Source organism: Globicephala melas, chromosome 17, assembly GCF_963455315.2.
Source record: "Globicephala melas chromosome 17, mGloMel1.2, whole genome shotgun sequence".
Classification (NCBI taxonomy): Eukaryota; Metazoa; Chordata; class Mammalia; order Artiodactyla; family Delphinidae; genus Globicephala; species Globicephala melas.
Genome location: NC_083330.1, coordinates 77627175 through 77648192, shown reverse-complemented (window position 1 = coordinate 77648192; position 21018 = coordinate 77627175). Strand labels below are relative to the sequence as shown.

Here is a 21018-nt window from a genome sequence, read left to right as displayed (position 1 = left end):
CCTGGTGAGCCTGGCCCATCCTGGATGAGCTGTGTGGCCTTAGGCGAGGGTCTCAGCTCTCTGAGTCTCAGCTGTCCCATCTGTAAAATGGGTAGTAAGACCTTCCTCCAAGACCCCTTGGAGGGCCGAGTCTAGAAAGGGTCCCCCGACTCCCAGGGAGCCCCTGGAGACCCACCTGTCCTTCCCCTCCCAGTCTTGGTCTTTCCACTTGTGCAATGGGCAGGTGGGCCCTTTCCCTGCCTGTGAGACCCTCCCTTGCCGGAGCCCTCCCTAGGGCCTCCCCCCAGGGTGTCTCTCTCGGGACCCCAGCCGGCCGCCCTCCAACAGGAGGTCCAGCCCAGCCCAGCCTGCCCCCTGCTTTCCCCCCCCACCGCCCCCCGTGCCCTTCCTGACCCTCCCCACTCCGCCCAGACAGAGCTTCCACCTGGAGCACCTTGGCCACATCCCCAGCCTCGACACCTCCACAAGCCCCATCCCTCGAGGGCCTGCCAAACAAGGCCCCCTGCCCCTCGTCAGCCCCTCCTGAGGCCGGGCACCCCCCTAGCCGGCTCACCACCCCCCTTAGACTGTGAGCCCCTCGGGGCAGGGATGGGGCTGCACACAGCTGGCACCCAGGAGACCCCAAAACCTGGATGGTGGGTTGAAAAAATACAGCAACTTCATGGACACGCCCCAGATTCACTTGTGTTCTTGGGTGCGTTTGGGGAAAGGAGGAAGTAACTCTTGGTAGAGCTGGCGGCCCCTCTCCACCTGGAAGCCCCGTCTCCCCGTCTGTGCATCTCTGAACAGGGCACCTGAGGAGGAGCTCTGGGTGGGTTTGCCTTTTCACGACTCTCCATCTTGTCCACGGACCTCCGTGGGTGCCCCCCCATCTCTCCTCCGCTGCAACCCCCTGCCTGGGGGGGAGGGGTGCACTCCTTCAGGACCAAGAGGCCTGAGGGGGAGGGTCCCCTCGGTCCAGCTGGTGGGTAGGAGTGCCATCTCTCCTGAAACGGGGGGACTTCCCTGGTTTCACCCAGCACTTGCCCCCTGGCCACCTCCGGGCAGTAGGCAGGCAGGCCTCCCGCACATCCCTCCACCCGGCCACAGTTCACCCTCCCCCTGGGAAGTCTGGTTTAGTAAAAGCTTAGAGCTGGGTGGGCCTGGACCCAACAGGTTCCTGGAGCCAATGGTGACCGGGCAAGCCCCCAGGGGAACTGAGACAGGAGAAGTCTGAAGTGGTGGGAGCCCAGTCCTGGCCAGCAGGGCGGGGGGCTCTAGACCCAGGCTCACGGGAGGTGCCCCATTAACCGTACCAGCAGCAACAGTTCACCGCCAGGCCGGCCAAGGCAGACCAGGGGCGGGGAGACAGGGCCTGTGACCTGGTGGGTGGGCCACCCTCCCACCTGGGGAAGGTGCAGCCCACCCGACCCAGGGAGGGGCCGGCCCCCAGCTCTGCGAGAGCTGAGAGCTGCACATGGGGAGGCTGGGAGCAGGGCAACCCATGCCCCCAGGCAGACCCTGCCCCTCCCACACACACTCTGACCTATCACGGCAGGCCCAGTCGGCCACCATCACCCGCTCCCTGCTCTGGGCCTCTAAGGACACCTGGTGGGGGCAGCGCAGCCATCCCACTGGACACAAGCCCTGAGGAATTACCAAATGACTCACCCTGTCCTGCACAGGAGCAATGCCGGTGACCCGGCCTTGAAACAGCACCATGGCAACTGGGCAGAGCCCGCTCAGGCCACAGCCCTTGCTCTGGTCTATCTGGGATGGCCCCTGCCCCTAAGCCAGGGAGCGCAAGGACCCGGCGTGGACGCCAGGGGGCGCCCCAGCACAGCCGGCCGGAGGGGCTGCCGGCCCCATCCTGTTCAGGGGCCTTCCCGGGGCCCCGCCTGCCCACTCGAGGCCACCTGGCCCCCACCAAACACACACAGCCACAGGGTCCGGTTTTATTGCCTTCGAGTGTCCAGAACATCTGACTGCCCCAGACCAAATAATTTAAGGTGCCTCACCTCAGGGTGAGGGGCTGCAGAGAAGGAGCCGGGCCCAGTGGGTAAAAAATACACCAGCCCCCAAACCAACGGGCCAAAGAGGAGAGCCGCCCAGGGGCAGGGGCAGGGCACTGGCAGGAGAGCCAGGGACACAGGGTGAGGGGGAGATTAGGGGGAATTAAGCCTCAGAGGGACAGAAGGAGCCGAGGGCGCAGACAGAGACACACGGGGCACAGAGGAAGAGACAGACGCGGGCATGTAGACAAAAGGAAGGATGGACCAGACAGTGGTGCGAGCACACACACACACCTGCACGCGCGTGTGGACAGAGGCGCAGGGGGACGGTGACAGGAGACAGCAAAGGGTGCGTGGGGCGGGCCGGACCGTTGGTGGCGGGTGTGCTGAGGCATCTGGAGAGGAGGGAGACGGAGCCCCGCTGAGCCCGAGGCCAGGGCGCCAGGGTCCTGAGCTACATGACACAGCACTTGGTCTTGTGCGCGTGCGGGTCCTTGAACCGCAGTCTCTGCTTGGGCCGGTATTTTTCCAGGTAGGTGAGCTGTTTGCTGTTGATCGCTCCACGCCGCTTCCTGGGCAGACGGAACGGGGGGGGGATCAGGCGGGACCCGGGCTTGGCCACCTGCCCTGCCCCAGGGCCTCAAGGCACCAGAGTCCAGGGGGGCTGGAGCGGGTCCTCGTAGCCAGCAGAGCCCGTCCCACCTCTAGGCCTTTCCCCAGGCTGCTCCTGCGGCCAGAATCACCCTTCCCCCATCACCTGCAGTCACCGCTGCGGGCCTTCGACTCACCTGGCTATCACCTCCTCCAGGCTGGCTCCCTGACCCCACCCACGAGGTCCCGTGTCTACCTGGGTACCACCTCACCCCCAGGCCCTGGGACCCCAGAGGCCGCAGGGGTGGAGCCTGAGCGTTCCGGCTGGCCGGGGAGGGGGGGGAGTACAGGAGGGGGGAGGTGGACCTCAGGTGCCCAGGTGTGAGGGCACCTAGGGCTGCCCACCGGACGCTTCTGGAGGCCATCTGTCCCCACCCACCCATGACCTCAGACGTGGCCACAGACTTGCTCTGGCCAAGGAAACGTGAGCGGGGGAGGTTGAAGCCTGTGCTTCTCTGAGTCACCGGGCTGGGCCCAGCCCCCAATCACGGGCCTCGGGCCTCAAGCTGGGGAACCACCAACGAGGTGGGTGCAGGAAGGGCTCCGGTGAAGGCCCGGCCCTCGCCCTGGTGCCCCTTGGATCTGCAGAGCTGCACACAGGCTCACGGAGAGAAACAGCGTGTGCCTGTGTGTGCGCGCGTGTGTGAAGGAGTGCCGGGCTCCCGAGGAGGCCTGAGCTCCCACGGGTGCACGCAGGCCTGGCTGTCTGGCTGGTAAACAAGCCTGCCTCTGGGAGAAAGGTGGCTGTGCCCTGGGAGCTGCCACTGGGGGAGCAGCACAAGAACACACACAGGCACAGAGCGTGCGTGTCTCTCACACACACACATGCACGCACACACGCACACGGCGGCTGGGCTAGGGGCGGGGGCAGGCCCAGTGCAGGCCCAGGTCCTCTGCCATCCACCCCACTGTCCCTGCTGACACCCCAAGACCCTGCACCACCAGGGCTCTTTTCCACCACCAGGAGCCCCCCACCCGAGGAGGGGGAGGGGGGAGACCCCCATGGGGGCTGAGAAGCTGGGGCAGAGGCCCCAGGGGCCAGGGCTTCAGAAGGGCAGCTCTGAAAGACCGCCGTGCGTCAGTCGTCCCTGGGGTGTTGGGGAAGGTGGGCAGGTGCCACAGGAGGTTCCTTTCACAGAGGGGCTGGGCTGGATGGCTTCTGGGGGTCCTTCCCAGGTAAGGAGAATGACACCCCTCATCAGGAGTGCTGGAGGCTTAAAGAGCTGTTTGCCACAACTCCCTACGCGGGCCTGCTCGTTACTCAGCGCAGCCCAGCCTGTCTGGACTGCCCCGCGCCCCAGGCTGAGGGAGCCGCAGGCCACGGAGGTGGGACCAGCCAGGCCCTCACTGGAGCCTCTCCTCACTCATACCTCCCAGCCAGGGGAGAAGGCCACACTCAGACACCAGTCCTCAGTCAGGGCCAGGCGGCCTGAGCGGTATGTTGGTACCACAAAAGGAGACTGCACTGGACCGGGGGATGCCTCAGAGGACACCCCGGGGCCAGGGGTCAGGAGTGCCCACTGGCAGGGCACTGGGCCCTGCGGGGCGGGGAGCACAGGATAAGGGCAGGATAAGGGAGCACAGGATAAGGGCCCCCTCAACCCGGACCCCTGAGCGCTCACCACCGCCCTCCCCCACCGGCCACTCACTGTCGGATGAACTGGATGGCGTCCTCGTACTTCATTCCACTCTCGATGAGGGCCAGAGCCACGAGGACCGGAGCCCTAGAGCGGACGGCAGAACGAAATCACATCCGAGCCTCTACTCCCAAGCCCTCCCCTGACAGGCCACCTACTGAAGACACAGAGCAATGCCTTCCCCTTTGGGGCCTGAGGGCTGCCCAGACTCCCCCAGTGCCCTGCCCTCCCCTGTGGAGGGCACAGGCTCCTCCCGACCCTGCTGTGTGACCTCAGGTGAGCCAGGCAACCTCTCTGTGCCTCAGGCTCCTTGTGTGTAAATATGTTGGCGGGAGGGTTGAAGGAGGGAGAGTAAAGCGCTGGGCTTAGGTCTGGTTGTGGATAAGAGATTGACTCTTGGCTATCAACCCCACTCAGCCAGTCCTTCTGCAAACGGGGATTCCACCGCCTGGGTCCGTCAGTGAAACCCAGGCTATCTGCTGGGGGCCGGGCCTTTGTGCCTGGAGAGGGGCGGGGCTGGCAGCTCCTTCCTGCTCAAGTGCACAGTGCCAACCACAGCAGGAGGGAGCAGGGTCAGACTCTGGGAAGGACTTCCTCCCCGCCCAGGTCTGGGAACTTCCAAGAAAGGAGGTCAGCACCCACATCCGAGAGGGAGCCAGGCCACAGGGTCCCCAGGTTCAAGCCGGCTGCCCCGCCCCGCCAGCTCACCGTCCCAGGCCGGCCACGCAGTGCACAGCCACGCAGCTGCCAGGGTCGTCACAGAACTTGGTCTTCAGCAGGCTCAGCCAGTCCTCCACCACTCTGCCGGGCGGAGGCGCCCCGTCGTCAAACGGCCAGTCCTGCGGAAGGAAGCAGCCCGTGAGGGCCCTCCACACCTGAAGGTGGGCTGAGGGGCACAGGCTGGCCTGCCCACGGGCTCTCGGGAAGCACAGAGGATGTCGGGAGCCCACGAGGTGAGGGCCAGGGCACAGGGCCAGGGAGCTCCCCACTGCGAGGCTCCTCTTCATCCTCTCCGCTCCCTCAGCTGCCCTCTCCTCCAGGAAGCCTCCCCGGAACACCCTGCTCTTTTCTTCAAGGAGCCCCGGGAGCCCTACCCCCCTCCCCATCAGCCCACACTGCGATTCTGGGGTCAAAGCCTGACCCTCACCCAGCCTGAGAGGTTCTGGGTCAGGAGGCCCAAGGGGTCTGGCCCACAAACATGGTGACATGTGCCTGTCTGTGTCCCCAGCCCCCAGCACAGCTGTACAGAGCAGGCCGGGCCCAGTGAGGATGGAAGCACTTAAGTCCCAGTGGAGCAGACTTAGTGCCGTTGAGTGCATCCACATGTGCCCACCAAGGCTAGGCCCCGGGTCACCTAATCCTGTTGCCGGACTCCAGATTCAGCAACCCCTGGAGGAAACCGGTCTGCCTGGCGGCTGTAAGTCTAACTCAGATCCTTCCTGCTGCAGTGAGAGGGGTGTGAAAGGCTGCGGGCTCCCTGTGCCACGGGTCGCTTTACCACGTTCACCTGGTGCCTTTCAAGCACCCACGCTCTACAGGTGAGGAAACTGGGGTCACTCAGCGGGGAAGGGGCAGAGGCGGGACTCAGGCAGGCCCGTCGGACCCTGAGGCTCCGACCCTGCCACCACTCTCACCACGGTCGCCTGGCTCGGCGTCCTCCCCAGAGGGCTGGCCCCAGGGCTCTGGTCGAGGCACCGGGAAACCCGTGGCCCATCCCACAGGGCCTGCCGCCTAGACGCAGGTCCCCAGCACCGGGGACCAAGGAAACAGCCCCCAGGGTCCCTCCCCACCGCCTCGGTAGAGCCTCCCCAGGGGCCCGCCAGGTGCCCCCAGCCCACCCTCCCGGAGGCACCCACTGCCTGGCGACAGGGCCCCGAACGCCAGGCAGGGAGACAGAGGTGCGCCCCTGAGGCAGCCCAGACCCTTAGAGGTGAGGCCCGGGCACGAACACGGCGAGGGGGGCGCAGCAGGGTGCACGCGGAGAGGCCACGCGTGCCTGCTTCCTGGTGCGGCGCCCCAGCCCCCTGCAGCCCCGCCCCGCGCGGCAGCCTCACCACGACGGTGATGCCGTCCTTCTCCAGCGGGGCCTTGTCGTAGGTCACTTCGCACACACGCACCACGGTGGTGGCCCCGTACTTCTTCAGGTCCTGGCAGGGGAAGGAAGGCAGGGCTGAGCCGGGACTGCGGGGCTCAGGGCTGGGGACCCCCTGACTGGGCAGAAAGGTGACACCCAGCGTGAATCACCAGTGGCTCACTGACTTTCAGGCTCAGTGACTTGCCGAGGGTGGGACAGTCTTTCCTGATGCTCCTGGGGCAACTGTCCCTGGGCCCACCCAGCAGCAGGGAGGGTGTCCCCACCGACCCTCCTTGCCATCGTGGCTACCCAGCCAGGAGCCAGCTTCCTAGCACTACCTCCCTCCTCTCGGGTGCTCAGGGCCCCAGATCACATCAGCAATTTCCAGGCAAAGATCCTGGGTCCCCAGGCAGGGACAGGACACCACCAGCCCACACATGAGCCCCTGCACGGTGCCTGCGCTGGGCAGCCCTCCCAGCCAGGGTTGCAGGGACAAGTCCAGTCAAGGGGCACAGCCAGACCCCGAACCGGGGCTTTCAGAGTCTCGGCGGGGCAGGCCTCGGGGCGGGGAGGGCAGGCGCCTGCCCAGATGGCAGCCAGGAGGGAGCCAGGCCCTGCACACCAGCGGGAAAGCCCCGGGCTGCCAGGGAGAAGGTCACAGCCAGGCGTAGGGATATTTATACGCTGGGGCGGAGGGCTCCACTCCACGGGGTCCACGTGCCGGGGCTGCACCCACCCCGACCTGCTCCCAGCAGCTATTTTAGGAGCAGTGAGGAACCAGCTGCTGGACCTTGCTCATCATGCGACGGGGACACTGGACCCAGTGAGGACAGCACAGAGCTATTCTGAGAATGCGGGGAGCAGGGGGCGGTGGTGCAGGGCTCTGAGGCCAAAGGGGTACCTCAGATCCCTCTGTGCCTGCAGCCGAGGGTGCTTCCACCCAGCCCAGGGCTGGGCCCTGACCCTCATCACAGACTGAGCGCTGACCCCGGTCACACACTGAGCCCTGCCTCTAGTGACAGACTGAGCTCTGACCCTGCTCCCACACTGAGTCCTGACCCTCCAACACACACTGAGCCCTAATCCTGGTCACACCCAGCCCTGACCCTAATCACAGGCTATACGGGGGGCAGCCCTCCCCTACAGGGTCCCACCTCAACATCCAGGGTCCAGGTCCCCCAGTGGCAGGGTGCCCACTGCCTCTCTCTACGGAGTTGCTGAAGTCCCCTCGTGCCCAGGCCCCTGTTCAACCATGACAAGAGCTCAAGGGAGCTTATCTCATGTTGCAGAGGGGATGGCTGGAGGTCTGAGGCCACAAAGGCCCTGCACACAGCCACAGGCTCTGCAAACAGGAAGGGGCACTACAGAGGCCAGTCTCCCGCAGGGGCCAGGTGGAGAGCCGCAGGCTCTGCAGACACACCTGGCCCCATCTGCTGCGGCCACGAGCAGCGCACACCTCAACCTGCTGGCTCCCAGGGTCCGGCTGTCACTCTCTCCCGGGGCCACCTCAGACTCCCGCCCAGCCCCTCCTCACACAGATATCTGTGGCCTGAAGCCCGCAGCCGGCCTGTTCCAACCCAAGGACTCCCCCACCGCCACTCCCCACCCACCACTCCCCCACAGGTGGGCTTCCTGTGGCCTGGGCTGGCCGTGCAGCTGGCCTTCGTGCCCTGCGACCACCTGTGTCCAGGCTGTTGAAGCAGCCAGTCCTCACGTGGGGGACCTTCCCTCCTCCTTCGCTCAGCCTCCGCACAGAGGCCAAACAGCCAGCAAAGGCTCGGGACTGCGCCGGCCACAGGTGACGTCCCGAGGAGGCGAGGCCCGTTTCTCCTCCTGCCTCAGAACCTGCCTCTGTTCGTGCAGCGTGCACTCCCGCTGCCCACCCTGCAGGCCCCACTGGGCCCAGCGGATACCCCCGCAGTCCTCACACCAGCTCTGCGGGAAGGACACCCTCGGGTGCCCCCCGGGGACCCTGTAACCAGGCTGGCAGCTCCGCTCCCAAGCGCAGTCCCTGGGCCGACAGCTTTGCGTCTCACCCTGCGGCCCTCGGGAGGCCCCCGGCCGCGCAGCCGGGCGTGCTGGACACTCACCGCGATGAAGCTGCTGAGGGTGGCGTTGGTGGGGTTGTGCGTGATGAGGAAGCGCATGTTCTTGTAGCTGACCTCCACGGGGGCCGGCCGGTTCATCCGCGCCATGGCTGCACCCCGAAGGCGGGGCGGCGCCCGGGACGGGGCTGCAGGCAGGGTCGGGGACGCGGGTGGGAGAAGGCCCCAGCAGCCCCCCAGAACCCAAGGAGAACGAGATCCCTGTGCTTGTCCAAGAGAGAGAAAATGCTTCTTTAAAAACCTGCCCCCCAACACCGCGCACAAATATTGTGCAAATACTTGGGAGGGGGGAGGATGCTGCCCGGATTAACGGGTGGATAATTAAAAAAGAAAACCCAAATCTTTAAAAAACGAAAGGAACGAAAGAGCCCCCCGGAAGTAAAACGAACCAGTCCAAGCTCCTGTCTCTTGGAGCTGGATAATTACAAGGGGGCAAAAGCAAAAATAACGACAACCAAAAACAGTCAGCAAAGAAATCTTTAAAAAGCCCAAAGTGAGTCCGGCCGCTGCGGCCGTGGCCAGCGCTGTCCTGTCGCTGGGGACGCCCCGTCTGCATCCGTGGACAGGTCGACGGCCGCCTTCACTCAAAGGCCCCAAACCCCCAAGGACCAAAGGAAGAATGAACTCGAACTGAACCAACGGGGCGGCCTTGGGGTGGGAGCAGGCGGCTGTGACACGGGGCCTCCGTCACGTTACCCCATCGGGGTACGGCGAGTCCTGGAAGGGGGCAGGGGGCTCAGGCGGCAGAGCCGGCCCCGGGCCGGGCGGCGGGGGCCATGGGCGGGCGAGGGCAATGGTGAGGGCCGGAGGCGTGGGGTCTCAGCAGCAGGCGCGGCAGCAATGCTGGCCGCAGCGGCGCTCAGAGTGGCCCTCTGAGGCTCTCTCCATAAATCCCGGGCTGGTCAGCGGCAGGCAGCGTCTGGGGAGGAGGGGAGAAGAAGAAATGAAAAGGGAAGGGGTCCCCGGGCGCCCCACCTCCCAGGAGGGGTCCCGGCCAGTGCTTCTCCCGGGCCCTGCTACAAGGCCGTGCCGAGCGAGCCACCCTCCCTGGGCCTTGGTTTCCCCATCTGGGAGCACAAGGAAGGACGGCTCCTGCTAGGGCTGACCCAGGGCCCTGAGGTGACAGGACAGCCACCAGGACAGGGCAGAGAGGGACGGAGGGAGGGACACACCCCTCCCCCGGGAGCGTGCTGAACCCCGACACACGGATTTCAGGGCAGTCTGTGGTAACAGAGGCCCAGCCCCCATCCCCTGAGCCCGGGCACCCCAGGATGTCCACCCCCACCCCGGGACAGTCACCCCCTCCTCTGCAGAACGCCGGCCTCTGTGGCATTTCCAAGCCCACACTGCTCTGGGCCAGCCAGTCCTCCGGGAAAAGGGCTCAGGTGCAGAGGCCAAGGCGCCAGAGCACAGTGGGCTGAGGGTGTGGCAGCCTCACTCAGCCATGCACCACCTTACGCATCTCTCAAGGGCTCCCCAGGGAAACCTCCGGCTCTGGTCAGCCCCTGCCCTGGGCCACCGTCCACCACTCGCCCACAGGGCTGGCCACGCACCAGAGGTAAACAAGCAGCTCTGCCCTCCAGCAGCTCGGAGAAGCGGGGACAGACCACAGGGGCCAAATGGCCAGGATCGGCCACCGTGCTTGCCAAGATGGTAACAGTGCAGGTGGCCAGGAGTGGGGTCCCGCTGTGACAGGGCCTCAAGGAGGGATGCTGCTGGGCCACAGAGATGGCCATCAAGCACCTCATGCCTGTCTCTCACTCTCTAGGCCCCAAAGGGCCAGGGCCAGGGGCCTCAGCAGGAGCACCCAGCCAGCCTCACTCCCACCCGCACAGACGGGCTGGGAGGACTTGGGCACATCACTGGCCTCAGTTTCCCCATCTGTACAGTGAGGGGCCAAACGAGATGCTGTCAAGGTCCCTCCGGCACAACCCAGTGGTCAGCAGACGCCCCTGGCCACGGGGCTTGGCCCAATCCCACCTGCTCACCCGGCAGGTCCTCCATCCCCCGCGGCAGACAACTCTTACCTCTGCCCCGCCCAGCACCCCGTTCCCCAGCTGCCCACCAGGCCGGCTGGGCCCCTGGAACCTCAACCTGGGTGCAGACAGGGCCCGCAGCTGGGACCCAGACGCGGTGGAGGGCCTCCAGCGCCGCTCCCAGGCTCACACTCTGCTCCGTGCCTTGTCTAGGAGGGTTATGCGGGCATCCCCGGGGAGGGGGCAAAAGACAGGGAGAAGGGATCCCGCACCCCCCCAGAGCAAGCTTCGCTCCCAGTACAGGCAAGGAAGGAGCCAGCCGCGGGCGCCCTGAGCAGCACACAAACACCTGCCCCTCCTGGGCTGCGGGCTGTTCCTGTGTGCGTGCGTGTTTACCAAGAAGCCACAGGACTACAGGCCTCTCCAAGGGCCTGACCCGCCACCTCACCGCGCATAGCTGCTGGACACCTGGGGAGACCCCGGGGGCAAGGGCACATGGCCTGGCTCTTCTGCCAGTGTCCCTGGACGGCCCTCAGAGCTGAGGGCCCAGAGCCACACCACACTGCTGCCCACGTGAGCCTCAAGGGTCACCCGTCGGCAGGGGTCAGGGGGCCCGGCCCTAGCTAGAATGGGGTCAGGGTCTGGGCCAAGGTTGAACCAAGATCACTGCCCAGGCCGGGTCGGGCTCTAGCCACACACCCCACTTGTCTCCTCCATGTCTAGGGCCCACACCCCCAGGTGAGAGCAAAGCAGTGAAAGCCCCCTTTCCTGCCCCAGGCAGCCAGGCCTGCGGCTCAACCAGGCCTGTGGCCTCCCCCCAGGGAGGGGCCCTCCCTCCTAACCACACCCCCTCGGTGAGGTCACTGAGCAGGCCCCCAGGCAGGGCTGACCCAAGTCCACCAGCCACTGCTCCTGGCCGCCACCCCCCATGATGCGGGAGCCCTTCTGGGAGCCCAAGGCCCCTCCCTCTGGCCTTCCTACCACCGGCCCCACGTCACTGCTGGGCTGGGACCCCAGCGGCCTCCACCCTGGCCGGCTCTGAGCCCTCTGCTATTTCCAGGCCCGTTAGAGGAGGCCCCATCCTGGCCCCTGTTTGCAGATGAATAAACCAGCCAGGGAGAGCTGGAGGGCCTTCTCTGGGCCCTGACCAAGCCAGGCCCCGGGAAGTGCTCCCCGCGGGCGTTCTCAATCTCAAGTCCAGGAGGCTCATTCCCGGTGGCACAGCTGGTTGAGAAGCTGGAGTTTGCAGAGGGCTTCAGAGAGCGCCAGCCTCTCTGCACCCCGGACCCTGTATGATATTGGGGGGAGGCTGGAGGACCACGGCTCAGTGGGGTCCCAGGAGAGCTAAGGAGAGGGGGGGTTATGGGAGCACCGTGGGCGGGGCTGGGACCAGTGGGCTGGCGCCGTGGGCGCAGGCATCCTGTCCCGTGGTGTTCGAGCAGCAGGGCGAGGGGGCGGGGGGGAGACGGGCGGGGGCGGGGGGGGGGAAGACGGGCGGGGGAGGCTGGTTCCGAGGTATACGGCCCCCTCCCCGGGGCGGGGCTGGGGTCCTCCCGGCAGGGCCCCCGCCCTAGCGCGCCCCGGCTCACCGGCGCGCAGGCGTCCCGCCTCCACCGCCTCCATTCGCGCGAGGCCGGGCAGGGCCAGGACGCTGTGGGTGAGACCCAGTGCGCGGGGCGCGCCGGCCTCCCCACGGATGCTCCGCGGCCAGGCTGCCGGGGGGCTATTTATAGCGCCCAGGCATCACGTGGGCGGCGTGGCCGGTGACCGGCGAGCGACCCGGCTTGTAGTGGCTCCCACACCTGCCGCCTAAATATAACCACGACCCGGCCCCGCGCAGGGGCAAACAAAGGGGCGGCGGAGGGCCGAGCCGGGAGAGGAAACGCCGCGGAGGAAAGGGAAACGCAAGGGCGGGGGCGCTGCTCGCGCACCCCGCCTTCCTCCCGCCGGGCTCAGCGCCCTCCTGAACCCTCTGGGGCTCCCCATGGCCTTCCTTCTCCAAGGAAGGATTCGCTCTGCGGAGAGGGGGCGGCGCCAGGTCGTGAGGAGCTCAGCATGGAGCCAGGCTCCTGGCGGGACCGCAGCACAGGCCAAGGCCCAGAGGGCGAGCTCCCTACGTTGCAAATGGGAAGGAGGGTGCCTGTGGCCCAGGTGGGTTCCCGAGGGTGACACCCACAGGATGGTGGCCCACCACCTGGTCTGGCCCTGAAGCCCTCCTGCTCCAGCCTCAGACCCGGGGGCCCCTCCACTGTGTGCCCCCTTCGTGGCCCTGGCAGCTCCTGCCAGACGCTGCTGTCCCTCACTGAATCCTCACCACACCCCTGGGCGGGCGCTGGCACCCCGCCCCCGCCCCCCCCCCCCCCCCCCCCCCGCGTAGGCAGGTGAGGAAACCGAAGCACCCGGACCCACAGGGAGCAGTCTCCACATCCCGGCTCATCCTCCAATGCTCAGTGCAGACGCCCCCTCCCCAGAAGGCCCTCTGTGATGGGAAGCCCTCCCTGGGTCTGGGCCTGCCCCGCCCAGCAGGGTCCTGGCTTCACCTCCTGGAAGCACCATGTCAGGAACACGAATGCTCCCCAGCCTGTGAGCCCCGAGAGTGCAGCCTGGCGCCGCAGTCAACCCTGTACCTGCCCCGGCCCCGGCGGAGGCCCTCGGAAGGGGGTGGAGCAGGGTGGGGAGAGCCCCCAGCACACAGGGTCCCCAGAGGCCTTGCCTCGCTGGGAACCCGGCTCTGAGCCCAGCTCCCAGACAGCCAGCCTGGCCCCTGCAATCATCGGTCAGCACCGCAGGGGCGGGGTGGGAGGAACTGGCCAGGGGCCCAGCCCAGAGCACGGCCCCCTCCCAGGCTCTCCCCACACACATACCCAGAGAGTGTCAGCCATGCCGGGACCCGCACTCTTCCCACCCTCAGCCGGGCAAGCAGGCAGAGGAGGTGAGGATAGGACAGCTGTGTACGGGGCAGGAAGGCCCGCCGGAGCCCCTCCCAGCCTAGCCAGGTGGCCTGCCCACCGGCTCACAGCAAGGGCTCCTCCACCCGGAACCAAGGTGGGCTCGGGCCAGAACTCCCAGTCCAGTGCTCTTAGGTCCCCACTTCCAGCAGCCTCTTCCTAAAGACCAGCTGTGGGAGCTCAGGGCCCCACCACTCTCCCACCTGGACCACTTTCTGAGAGTCTGTCCCCTCAGACACCATGCTGGACACTGCATCCCATGAACAAGACACGTCGGCCACACTGTATTAATACAACAGCAGCTCAGAGGGTTCGAGGGGCTTTGCCCAAGGAAACAGAAGAACCAAAGCTGGACCGTTTTGCTGGGCCCCAGAGACCCTGCTCATCCTGACCCTGGCCCTCTGGGAGAGAGGAGCCCTGGGCAAGCTGCTTCTGCCGCCCTACACTGCATCCTCGTCCGTGCAAGGTGAGAGGTCCCACCAAGCTCTGTGCCACTGCACCCAGGACCCAGAGCCCACCGTGCTGCCGAGGCTGCAAACCTGTCCACCCTCGCCTGGGGCACCTGCTGCAGCTGGCACAGTCCCAAGCCCTTCAGAGAAATCTATTTTTATCAAGGCAGGAGCCGTTCCTGGAACCCTCCCAGATGAGCCCAAGTCCACACGCTGCTCGGGGGCCGGGAGGGGAGACCCCACAGGCCGAGTCCATGCTGATCCCCCAAGAAACCTTCCCAGAACCCTCCTGCCTCTGGACCCGTGGCACCAAGGGTCCAGCCCTATCGCTGACCAAGCTCCACCGCCTCCTCTCCCACCCACCCCACCTCCCTGCAGCCACACACCCTTCGGAGCAGAGAGTCCTGGCCCCAGGGTAGGTGTGTCCTGAAGGAGGAGGGGTTCAGAGGCTGTCCACTCCACCCACCTCCAGCACAAGGCCTGGCACCAGGAGGGCTCCGTACTTGTTGTGGAAGGAACAAGTGACCCAACGTTCTGGGCAGAGGTCCAGATCCGGAAGCCATCCAGAACCCATCACAGGATCCGAGCCCCTGAAGTCCAGAGGAAACTCAAAGGTCACTACGCCATCTGATCGCCAGCCTGCACACCTCCGGTGACAGGGTGCTCACTGCTCCTGGGCAGCACCTTCCACCCTCGGGCAGCTCCCCGAGTTATGAATCCCTCCCTCCAGGGCCTCCTCAGTGCCCCCTGCTGGGATGGGGACCAGCGGCAGGAAAGTTTTGGGGCCGAATAAGCCAGCACAGCAGGCACTGTGAAGGGCAGAACTGGAGGATCAGGTGGTCAGGGAAGGCTTCCTGGAGGAGCTGGCCGGCGAGGGGAACAGGCATGCTCCTCGTGTCTGGAACCTCATCATCAGGGCTTGACCAGCTGCCCTGACTCCCTATGTAACCCGGGGCCAATGCTTGCTCTCTCTGGGGCTTGAGGCCTCCTGTATAAATGGTGACACTGCCAGGAAGCGAAGACACCTTCCGATGGGGCCCGCTCCAAGCCGGTCATGGGGCGCCCAGGCTGTGACCTGGAAGCAGAGCTGTTGGGAGCAGGCTTGAGTTTCCACCCAGGGAAGGCACCTGTTCTACCCTCCGGGATCTGGAGATGGGGAAGAGGGCTGCGAACACACTCCCTGGAGCTCCACCACTGCCCCCGGGCGCTGCATGGGCCGCCCTCACCACACCGTGGCTTTGATGGTGCCTCGTGGGGCGTGGTACCCACTTGCCAACCCAAGTGGCCCCCCGGCACGTGCCATCAGCCGCCAGCACTGACCGGGCCGGCCGCAGCTCCATTGCAGACCCAGGAGCCAGAACTGCCACCTCCGTGGTCAGTCGTGAGTGTGGCCAAGGCCGCTGTGCTCCACCCTGGCTGCCATCAGGCACCCTGGGTCTCCTGAACCCCATGGGCACGCCAAGCCCGCCAGGCCCACGCTAAGCATCCCTGGCCTCGATGGTACCCACCTGGCCAGCACCCACGTGGTGAAGGCTGCCTGCTACCACTCTGCAGGCTGCCCTTGCCCCAGTCCTGGCGAGGGCTTGGGCCTCCCCGCCTTGGCCTCAGCTGGCCTGGCCACACCCTGCTGGGCCTGGACACTCCCCTGAAGGGACCTGGCACGAGAGGAAAGGAGTAGGGCCAGAGGAGGGGGACTGAGCAGAGGAGTGACAGGAGGGCAAGGGCCGATCTGCCTGCAGAGCTCTGGGCTCGTGGCTCTGGGCTCGTGGGTCTGGGGTTGAACCCAAAGCTGTCTGTGACCACCTGCCCCTCGGAGCCCCGGCTCCTCACCAAAAGGTATGACAAGCCTTGCCTTGCTGGGGTGTCGAGGGGACAAAGGGACAGGCACTGACGACTGGAAAACGGGGCCTCTGTGGCCACCACGCAGCCGCTCAGACGAGGAAACTGAGGTGCAACAGGGAAAGCAGGACTGCCAGGTGCCCTGCAGGTGCCCCTTCCTCCACCCCGCTGGGGGGAGGTCCCCCGCCTGGGTGTCAGAGACAGCACCCCTCCCTCCCAGACCCAGCTTCCTGCCGGGGGCTTACAGCTGGGGGCACAGATGGCTTGGAAGGTGTGGCTACTGCTGGCCAGGCCGCCTGTGACATCACACAGGGACACACTGGCCGCAGCTCACGCAGGTGTCCAGGTACGTGGGGGACTGCACCCCTGGGGCTGCCTGCCTCTGCTTGAAGCTCCACTGTCCACCCATCACTGCCCAAGACGCCCCACTCCCACACTCCCCCCTACCCAGGCCTCAGCACTGGCTCTGAGCCCATTCTGCCACCGGGGTCCTCCCTGCGGCCTCCCCTGCTCCCCGCCCAGAGCTCAGGACTCCCTCCAAGGGGGACAGAGGAGCCAGCGTCCGTTCGTTCATTCATTCATTCATCCAACTTACGAATGTTCATTGAGCATCTTCCAGTGCCGGGTGCTGGGCTAAGCTTGGGGGACACAGGGGAAGAAGTCACCGGAACAGGCATAACGCCGGCCCACCCCCAAACGGGACTGCTGACCGCCCTCCACCCACCCCCACCCTGAGAAGCCACCTCCCACGGGCATGCGCGGGCCGGCTAATTACAACACTGCGGCTGCCCCAGGAGGGGGTGGAGGTGCCCCCCATGCAGGCAGCATTACTGAGCCAGGGGTCACCTCGCCCCTGGAGCCAAGCCCCTTGGGTTCCTCGCAGAGACCTCCCTCCACCCTGTGCCTCAGCTTCCCGCGCTGTCACTCACAGGGTTAGAACGGAGCATTTTCGCAGCGCCACCTGTCGCTGGGCTACCCAGGTCCCACCTGGGCCACACCTGCCAGCGGCCCAGCCTCCCCTCCCCTGGCTCCTGCAGGGGGAGCATCGCCCCCATGGAATTCCAGGCACTTGACCGCAAGCCTCTTTCCCTGGGACCACGCCGGGTTCCCCTGCAGCACCCCTCCCCCAGCTCCAGATCAAACACCATCTCCTCCAAGAATCTTTACTGACCAGGTGACCTCCGCGGTTACTCTCTGTTTCTCAGTTTCCTCATCTGCAAAGAGGGAAACGACCGCAACTGCCTGACAGGGGCTGGCACGGAGCACCACCACAGCCCGGCCGTCAGCACTGCCTGTGGTACCCTCACCCCGGAGCGCAGACGCCGCCCCCTCCTCCAGTCTCAGCATGGCCACCCGCCTCCGCCTCCTCCAAGGCTGGACGCAGAGCCCTTGACCCCATCCCCCATGTCAGGGCCTTGCCTCCCCGGGTCCCTCCCCCGTGCTGCTATGCCCCTTCCACCCCAGCACCCCCAGGCAGCTCAGGACCCCACCTGAGACCCAAACTCGGGACACAGAGCTGTCCTCAAAGGAGGCCCGCCCACCCTGCCCCCCATCAGGGGAGGGGAATCGCAGGGACCTCCAGCCCCCCACCCCTCCCTTCTCTCTCTTCCACCTCCATCCAACCAGCTGGCCCACCCTCCCCACCAGGGTGGGTAGCCAGAGACACGTGTGTTCTTATCTCAGAGGGAGGCTCAACACAGGTTTAATGAGGTCTCCAGCCCCAGACTAGACCCGGGATCAAGGCCCCATGTCATTCCCCCACCCCCACCCCCACCCCCAGTGAGTGGTCGCCACAGCGAGGCCTGGCCTGGGGCTGGAGATGGTATGGTGGCGCCACCCTGCTGCTGCCCACACAGCATCCACGGCTCCCTATAGCCTAGGAAACTAAGTTCTGAATTTTCAGCCCTGCCCCTCTACCCTCAGTAGGCGGAGGGAAGGAGGGGGCTATAGGATTCATGCCTCCAATCTCCCTTTTCTTTCTGGGACCCAAAATGCCCCCAGACACTCCTCACCCACAAGACGGGGTGAAGGTGCCCTCCTCCTCCAGGAAGCCCTCGGTGCCCTCCAGGCCTGGGTTTTCATTCCTATGTGTACCTACCCAGCATCCGTGTGGGCACTGGGGGTCAGGGGTAAGTGAACCCTCACGACCCTACCCTCAGGGCAGGGTGGGGGTCGGTGGGGGGACACACAACCAGGCGGTGGATTGAGGTCGACAGAAAGGACATTGACTGGGGGCTAAGGGGGTAGACGTGGAGGCCTCTCTGAGGAGGGGGCTTCTGGGCAGAGACTCAGGACCCACACCCACGGCAGGGGCCCCCGAGCAGGGACACATCAGACTCCCCGTGCGCTCCGCGAGAACAGCGTGCCCCGTCCAGCACTGCTCGCCAGCGCAGGACCCCTTCCACCCCCGCTGTCTCCGTCACCCTCACTGCTACACACACCCCCATCAGAGGCCAAAGACTTATGAGCCCCGTTCCACACGGAAGCCAGACAGAGAGGCGGAGCAGAGCCACCGAAACCCGGTTTTCCGGTTCGAAGCCCAGGGTTCCTTCTCTTCCCCCCAATGAATCAATGCAAACGTCATCCATTCAGAGCCCGGGCCCGGGGGAGTGTTAATACAGACCAGGCCTTCAGAGCAGCGGGAACGGATGCCAGGAGGCCCAGCCACAAGCATCCGCCACCAGGCTCCCGGCCCTCAGCTCAGAGCCCAGCGCCTCTTGCTTCGACCTAGAAAGCGGGATACTTCCAACCCCCTCAGGGGGTTATTAAAACCCAAGACAACAATGGATGACAATCTAAGCTACCACTTACTAACAATAAATATTAATGGCGGCAGTTACCACCTGCGAGAACCTGCTTTCTGACACAGCCTAAAGACTGTTAGGGTCAAACAGATGGTGAGTCCTCTGTTCATCGGCCGGGCTTCTGCGTCCCTGGAAGCTCCACGGATTCATTTTGTACGACAGGTTGCTGTGAGGCTCAAACTCCGAATCTGCTTTGATGGCCACACGAACCACAGACTGCCTGGGGGCTGGGCCCTCTCCAGCCCCCGCAGCACCTCCAAGGGCACCTGCTGGCCAGGTGGCCCCGGCTCCCTTCACGCCAGCTGGCGAGGAGTGGTTATTCACAGCACCTCCTCCTTTCACTCCCCAACGTGATGATACGTGATCACCCGTGTGGTCACTGCATCATGACCCTCGTTTAACACGAGGACACGGGTGCAGAGGAGGCTTGGTCACTACCCAAGGGGCAGAAGAACCAGGCTGGACCCCGGCGGGGCCTGAGTCCCTTCTCTGCACTGTGACCCCGTCCCACCTCTGACCGTGTGACCAGGACCGCTGGTCACCCTCCCCCTGTACCCCGAGGCACAGGGCACCAGAACCCGGAGGCCCGGGCTGCACAACGTCACAGAGCCTGGGAGGAGGGTGTACATTCCCACGTGGGCCAGTCTGGGCTCTGGAAGGAAAAGGACCCCTCGCCCCATTTGACGGAGGAAACCACTGAGGCTCCCAGCTGAGCTGCGAGCATGAACAGGAAGGCCTGGGGACCCCCGGGCCCCGCCCGCTCTTGGGGTCTGCCCACTTCCCGGTCCCCACCCCACCCGAGCCTGCCACGAGCCCACGGACACTCACCCTCCGTCCTCAGTCCTGGAGTCCGCAGAGGCCGGCCCCCAGCCCAGCTTTATCCCCGGCCTGGCCTCCCTCCCAGCCTCCGGGCCTCCCGCCCTCCCCACGTCAAAGGCCCTGGAACCACCCGCCTGCCCGGGAGGCGGGGGCTCAGGCAGGGGCAGCCCCGGAAGGATCCCGTCTCCCAGGGCAGCCCCGGCAGCTGAGCAGGGGGGCTGGGGCACAAGTCTGTGGTCACGGCGGGCACCCTGGTCCCGGGAAGAGGGCAGGAGAGCCCCCCTCCCCTGCTGGGCCGGGCTCTGGGGCCCGCAGGGGGCAGGACAGTCCCCAGGGCCCTGTAACTGCTGGCAGCCAGAGCTGACGGGGGCAGCAGGGGCAGGCGGGGCCAGCTCAGAGATAGCGGGGAGGGGTCAGAGGCACCAGAGCCCAGGCCCTGCAGCTGGGAGGGTGGGGGACCGGAGCGACAGCCTGGAGGCTTCCCGGGTCTCTGGCGCGTCTCCGCACTGCCTGCTGTGGGCTGGAAAGGGGGTCCAGGGCCCTTCCCTCGCGGGGATGGGGAGCCCACCGCACCCCCATCCACCCCCAGAGAAACAGCCCAGCCCTCTGCAGACCGCCCTCAACCTAAGCAGCCCCCTGGTGCCCTCCCCAGCCTGCTCAGGGGGGCAGCCAGGTTTGCCCAGAGCCCCACTGAGCCCAGCGCTCAATTCCTCCTGTTTCCTCCGCAAGGAAGCCAGCGAAGAAGCGAGTTAGCCCACCCGGCCCAGGCCTGGGATCCTCGGCCCTACAAAAGCACTGAGGAAGTGGGAACCCCACCATGGGGGAGGGGCTGTTCCTGCTTCCCAGATCAGGGTCACTTGCCCCTCCCCCACCAGGATGCTGCCCCAGTCACGGTGACATCAGGAGGGGTGGAGCCCATGGGGGGGGTATCTCAGGCCCACCCAGCCCCCAGGGCTGTACTTCTAGGGGGCAGAGGGAGGCCACCAAGAAGTCCACGCTATGCCTGCTCCCTGCCAGGTGAGCAATGGGGGCATTTCCTAGCTGTAGGAGGGGCCTCTACCCCATGCCACCCAGACGGCTACCCCATAACCTCCCCACGTCCTGCCACATCCACAGGTCCCCACTGGTTCCCACCGGCTGCCACCCCCAGACAGAGGCCCCTCCTAAGGGCCCATCACCCAGGCTCAGCCCGTCATGGCTACCCGGTGCCTCGGCCAGTCCCCAAAGCCCTCCCCAGCCACCCAGCCCTCCAGCCTCACAATACCAGGGACCTCAACACAGAGACGGGTTGCCCACCTTTCTGAGGCCCAGGCCTCACCACCCCCTTCGGGGCCCCGGCATCTGTATTCACACGCGCAGCTGGGCTGACCCGGGCAGTTGGGAGCAGTGTTCTGTAGGCCCTGCCGCGCCCCCGGCTCCCTGCTTGTAGAGCCCCCAGTCCCAGGGGTCTGGTTGTCTGAGAGGCAGAGCCCATCACTCTGCAGTGTGGGGCGCTGGGTTGGGATTCTAGCCAGGGGGAGCAGAGCTCTGACCTGCCCCGCCCTCGGACTTGGACCGGCGCCCACAGTCCCCGGCGCGTTCCTCCTGGGCCCCGTGGGGCTGGTACCAACTCCTGGCCCCATGCCGCCCCGTCTCCGAGGCCCCTAAAGGCCGGTGTCCAGAACGGGCGTGGCGTCCCAGCAGGGCATGGAGTTTCACAGATCCACTTGAAGCTAATGGCCCCTG

At 65.9% G+C, this 21018-nt stretch overlaps 1 protein-coding gene across 3 annotated transcripts in view; it reads right to left on the bottom strand.

The window, feature by feature from the left end:
- Positions 1-2296: 2296 nt before the first annotated feature.
- The window catches only part of PTP4A3 (protein tyrosine phosphatase 4A3), a 34216-nt gene continuing 15494 nt past the window's right edge, over positions 2297-21018 (bottom strand). Inside the window, exons 1-6 of one of the 3 annotated variants that reach the window (XM_060287135.2) lie at positions 14298-14383; positions 8444-9377; positions 6334-6426; positions 4988-5118; positions 4292-4366; positions 2297-2563 (exon numbers count right to left, since the gene is read on the bottom strand). In XM_060287135.2, the coding sequence (XP_060143118.1) occupies positions 2446-2563; positions 4292-4366; positions 4988-5118; positions 6334-6426; positions 8444-8548 (522 nt within the window). In that variant the 5' untranslated portion in view covers positions 8549-9377; positions 14298-14383 and the 3' untranslated portion in view covers positions 2297-2445. Of the gene's footprint in view, positions 2564-4291; positions 4367-4987; positions 5119-6333; positions 6427-8443; positions 9378-12023; positions 12317-14297; positions 14384-21018 lie in introns of those variants that run through there. The other 2 variants (XM_030875940.2, XM_070043973.1) reach the window with 2 other exon arrangements.